The 5,000-nt window shown below is 37.9% G+C and overlaps 1 protein-coding gene across 1 annotated transcript in view; it reads right to left on the bottom strand.

The window, feature by feature from the left end:
- Window positions 1–4,528: 4,528 nt before the first annotated feature.
- Window positions 4,529–5,000, bottom strand: part of LOC121367252 (proton-associated sugar transporter A-like) — a 44,890-nt gene continuing 44,418 nt past the window's right edge. Inside the window, exon 4 of the mRNA XM_041491362.1 lies at window positions 4,529–5,000. This exon is cut by the window's right edge and continues 15 nt beyond it. Coding sequence (XP_041347296.1) covers window positions 4,791–5,000 — 210 coding nt within the window. The 3' untranslated portion in view covers window positions 4,529–4,790.

Below are 5,000 nucleotides of genomic sequence, written 5' to 3'. Positions count from 1 at the left end.
CGTTTATCATTTCGTTGCGTTAGAAGGGATTAACACATATTAACCTTCAACCGAATTACACCGTTTATCATTTCGTTGCGTTAGAAGGGATTAACACATATTAACCTTCAACCGAATTACACCGTTTATCATTTCGTTGCGTTAGAAGGGATTAACACATATTAACCTTCAACCGAATTACACCGTTTATCATTTCGTTGCGTTAGAAGGGATTAACACATATTAACCTTCAACCGAATTACACCGTTTATCATTTCGTTGCGTTAGAAGGGATTAACACATATTAACCTTCAACCGAATTACACCGTTTATCATTTCGTTGTGTTAGAAGGGATTAACACATATTAACCTTCAACCGAATTACACCGTTTATCATTTCACAGAAGTGGGTGAGCGGGACGTAGCCTAGTGGTGAAGCGCTCACTTGATGCGCGGTCGGTTTGGCATCGACCCCCGTCGGTGGGCCCATTACACTATTTCTCGTTCCAAACAGTGCACGACGACTGGTATATCGAATCCATGGTATGTGCTATCCTGTATGTGGGAAACTGCATATAAAAGATCCCTTGCTTCATTAAACAAAATGTAGCGGGTCTCCTCCGATGACTACATGTCAGAATTACCAAATGGTTGATATCGAATAGCCGATGATTAAATTAATCAATGTGCTCTAGTGGTGTCGTTAAACAAACCCCTCGCCACAATGTTTGACATTCAGCAGAATTACAGACTGATACACCGTTTACAATGACACAAAACTTGCAGGGCTAAAAATTCACGTCAATCTCCGAATCCGATTCGCGCCAGGATTCGCGCAATCATAAAACATCCGAATCTATTTGGATTCGCGTGAAATGTTTCCATAAATTTATTAAATTGAATAATAAATGATTAAAACGTTACCGAATTAAAAAAAAAAGAAGAAAAAAATAGAATGGTCATCAAGCTTCAGTTTAAACTGGTTTCAAAAGCGTAGCATACATTCAAATACGTGCGTGTTCGAAACACAGTGGTTTATCGAGACTAGTCTGGCCTGTGGCCAAGCGATGGTTAGCCCAATTCTATGAACCAAATTGCCAACGAAAAGAACCGAAAGGAACATGTTTGTTCACTTCTTACATATTAACAATAGACAGTAATTAAGTGTTCCCAAATTTAGTAATACATCAAACATCTCTGTTAGTTCGCTGATATTATGTTCCTAACCTTGAATTACCTGTTTGACACCCAGTAGCCGATGCATTTTTTCATTTGAATTACCTGCTCTTTTAATCAATACATCTGTTTGTCGATTATGGAAATGTGCTTCAGTAATATCCATACAAACATTGAACCAATGCGCAAAATACATCGGCAAAAGTATCCCATGCACTGTTTACGAATAAGCAATCTTCGAAAAGTAATGGGCTGCGTTCAGCCAGACCGAGCGGAAAAATGTCCGCCAGTCTGGTTTGTGCGGTTCACGGTAAACCAAATGGCCACATTGGGAACCAATAAAACAGTTTGCGAACGTTAGCGAAACTTTTGCGGGCTGAATTTGGGGTTGGTAAGACAACTAAAAACACACACACACTGTAAAGTAAAATGGAACCAACTACTGAAAAAACTTTTAGTAAAAAAAAAAAAAAAAAAAAAAACTTTAAAATTGGATAAACCGTTACTGACAAATTGGTTATTCTTTCCAGTAGCCTAAATAGTAATGTTTTTGTTTTTTTAATCCATATACAGTTAGTAGCATATGGCACAGAATTCTGTATACAAACACTGTACTAACACTGTTGATAGAATTATTCTCTGAAAATGTTTAGAATCGGAGGATTCCCGTGGACTGAATTTTTAGCCCTGACTAGTGTGTTTGTAGTCAAGTAAAGCTCTTCTAGTTACGAAGTAACTTGAACTCGAGTTGCGTTTTGTTTGCCATTCAGTATAGTAGGTGTGTTGGGATTATTAGTATATATGTCTTCAATAAATCATTCTCGTTCCAGCCAATGCACCACGACTGGTATACCAAATGCCATGGTATGTGCTATCCTGTCTGTGGGATGGTGCATATAAAAAAAAAACTTGCTGCATTAGGATTTTTTTTTAGCGGGTTTCCTCTGATGACTATGAGTCAGAATTCCCAAATGTTTGACATCCAATAGCCGACGATTAATTAATCAATGTGCTCTAGTGGTGTCGTTAATGACAACAGATTTTTTCTCAACAAACCATCTTCAGCCAGATCGTGAATATAGAAAACAAAACAAACTATTAATTATACTTGCCATTTTTTATTATTTTTTAAAACAATATTTATTAACGTTTGTATTAGCGTTGGGGATTGACCCACAGGCGATGCCTGTATTAAGGTATCTCTCTACATTTGACAATTACTCATTTTACTTGGCAGACAAGTACTTGCCAATTTACATTTATTCAATATATGTCATAATTACTTAGCGATATACATTGTACTAATCTTCTATTTATTCAATATATGTCATAATTACTTAGCGATATACATTATAGTAATATTTTAATAAATACAATCAGAACAGTTCGCATCAATAATTATTAATTCTTTTTTATATCAATGTTTTTTGTGTGAATTTTGTTTCACATAAGAAAATACATTATAAAGTCCAACACCGTTATATCGAACAAACACAGAAAAATGCATTACACAGTTCCAGGCACGCACAGAGAAGAAAATACATTATTGAGTCCCAACACCATTGTGTCGAACATACACTGAAGAAAATGCAACATGCATGTAATCTAACACCATTGTGTCGAACATATAATGCGACTATGCATTATAGAGTCCAACACAACGAATAGCCTTTTCCATTTCAGAATAAAAATCCTGCTAGAACTGAGGTAACTATAACGCCTCTGTGAACAAGCTTGCTTTTTTTCCTTCTTTTTCTGTTTTCTTTTAATCCTAAATCTACAACATGTTGAAATGACTGAATGTAATTCCAGATTTAATATTCCTTGGACTGTTAGTTTACATCCACGGTACGAGGGTGGTGGGTCATGTTACGGAATTAGTTTTGTTTTTCAACGACGGGTGCGGCAGGTTAGCGGAGATTCTCAAAACGGTTCTAGAATATTTGCCAGTCTGTCCTCTACATCCCAACCCCAACCCCAACCGAAATGACGCCTAGGGTCTCGCGCATGTAAATACTTTTTATTTTTATTTATTTATATTTAATTTGAATGACGTCACTTCGCATCTCCCTGCAATAGAATAAACTGGGACATGACGAATCCTTTTTCAGAACGCTAAAAAAAAAAAACCCCAGTAAGTGCAAAATTGCTGTGGAAAATGTTTTGTTCAGAGATTATTAACGTATCTGTGTGTGTACCAAATAGTGTCATTTAAAAGTGTATCATTACGAAATATCGCCATGAATTGAAATTGCAAGTCAAGTCCTATGGTTTAACGTTCATGTTCAGAGCAAGTTGTTTTAGCGCACCCCTTTCATGGGCACAGGTGCCGGCGTCGGCCGGCTTCTGTCCAGGACAGGGAAGGGGTTGGGGTGGGTGGGAGAAGGGACTGCCTGCACTGGCAGGTGCAAGAGAGCACCAGTAGCCCGACTGGGGTCGGTAACAGGCGGAGGGTTGGTTTGGGTGCTATGGGATTTTTAATGTTCCGTAGGATTAAGCCAAAGAGAAACGGGTGCCCAGTTTCAATGAAGGAATTTTGGCGCCTTTTTAAACGGTGCCTTGAAATTAAAAGGGAGCTACGTAAGTTTCTGTGCAAAGGCAGGTGCACTTTAGTGCTTACAAATGTGAATCATTTTATTGTATCAATATTTAACCTGAAGGTGGCCAATAGTCATATCATCATGGATGTAACATATCAATATTAGACTCTGCATGCTCTTTATACAATTCCATATTCATTAGGATTATCGTTTTTTATGGGCAAGCCGATATATATGACATATAATTTGATTCGCATAATATACATGTATAGTATATACAGGAAATATACACAACATACATATAATTTATTACATTATATTACATGTTATTACCCATATGGTTAAACACATCTTGGTACATATCAAAGTGATACGCCCCACTAGAATGCTAAGGTCTCACTACACAGATGTCATCTGCCATTGAAACCCATGTTAAATTGCCCAACTTCAAACGAAGATTGCCAATAGAACGGGTTCTTGTTGGCACTAACAACATACTACATTGCGAACATACATTATATGAGCATTTATTTTCACTCCAAAATTGAGAACATTTCAGTCTCAGTTTTTTGCTATATGACCGCATCTGGCTGTAGTACCGGTCCGAACAGGTGGTTCATTAACCGATTCACTCCGGCTGTCTCTTGCGCTGTACACCCATGTCCCAAAAGGTCGATGCACAATATTACAAAATAACATGGGTAAAATACAGCCAGAAGGCTTATCATTAAACATACATATTGTTTTAATTCTTCACCATTTTCTAGAAGTGAATATGTGAACCATAACATGTGTCACAATTAGGAACTATAGTGGACCGTGATGAATGAACTCTCACCCGGAAGTGATCCGTGTAGTGAGACCGATTAAGACCGATTATGGGTAATAAATAGGATATTAAACTCGCTACCATTTCGTATCATATTTATGTCCCTCGTGAAATAATTTTCATTGTCACTCGCTAAAGCTTGTGACAACTGAAAATTATTTCACTCGGAACATAAACATGGATAGGAAATGGAAGATCGTTTAATATCATACAAATATTAAATGATATTATGTTATATTATATATTATTTATACTAAAGATGTTTATCAGAGATCTAAGTAGGTCACTTGAGTGGCGGTTACAGCTCCGCAGAAACTCAAGATGGCGGCCGCCACTACGACCGCCACGGTGCTGTTGACTGCCTGGATAACACTGCCGATGGAGACGGACAGGAGAAACTGGGCCAGGAACACCATGCTGCCGACGACGGCCACGTCTGTGCCTAAACCACGGACTTGCTGATCCTTGCTCGTCAG

This window comes from Gigantopelta aegis, unplaced genomic scaffold (assembly GCF_016097555.1).
Source record: "Gigantopelta aegis isolate Gae_Host unplaced genomic scaffold, Gae_host_genome scaffold72, whole genome shotgun sequence".
Classification (NCBI taxonomy): domain Eukaryota; kingdom Metazoa; phylum Mollusca; class Gastropoda; order Neomphalida; family Peltospiridae; genus Gigantopelta; species Gigantopelta aegis.
The sequence above is the reverse complement of the archived record's forward strand: the minus strand, read 5'-3'. Positions and strand labels throughout refer to the sequence as shown.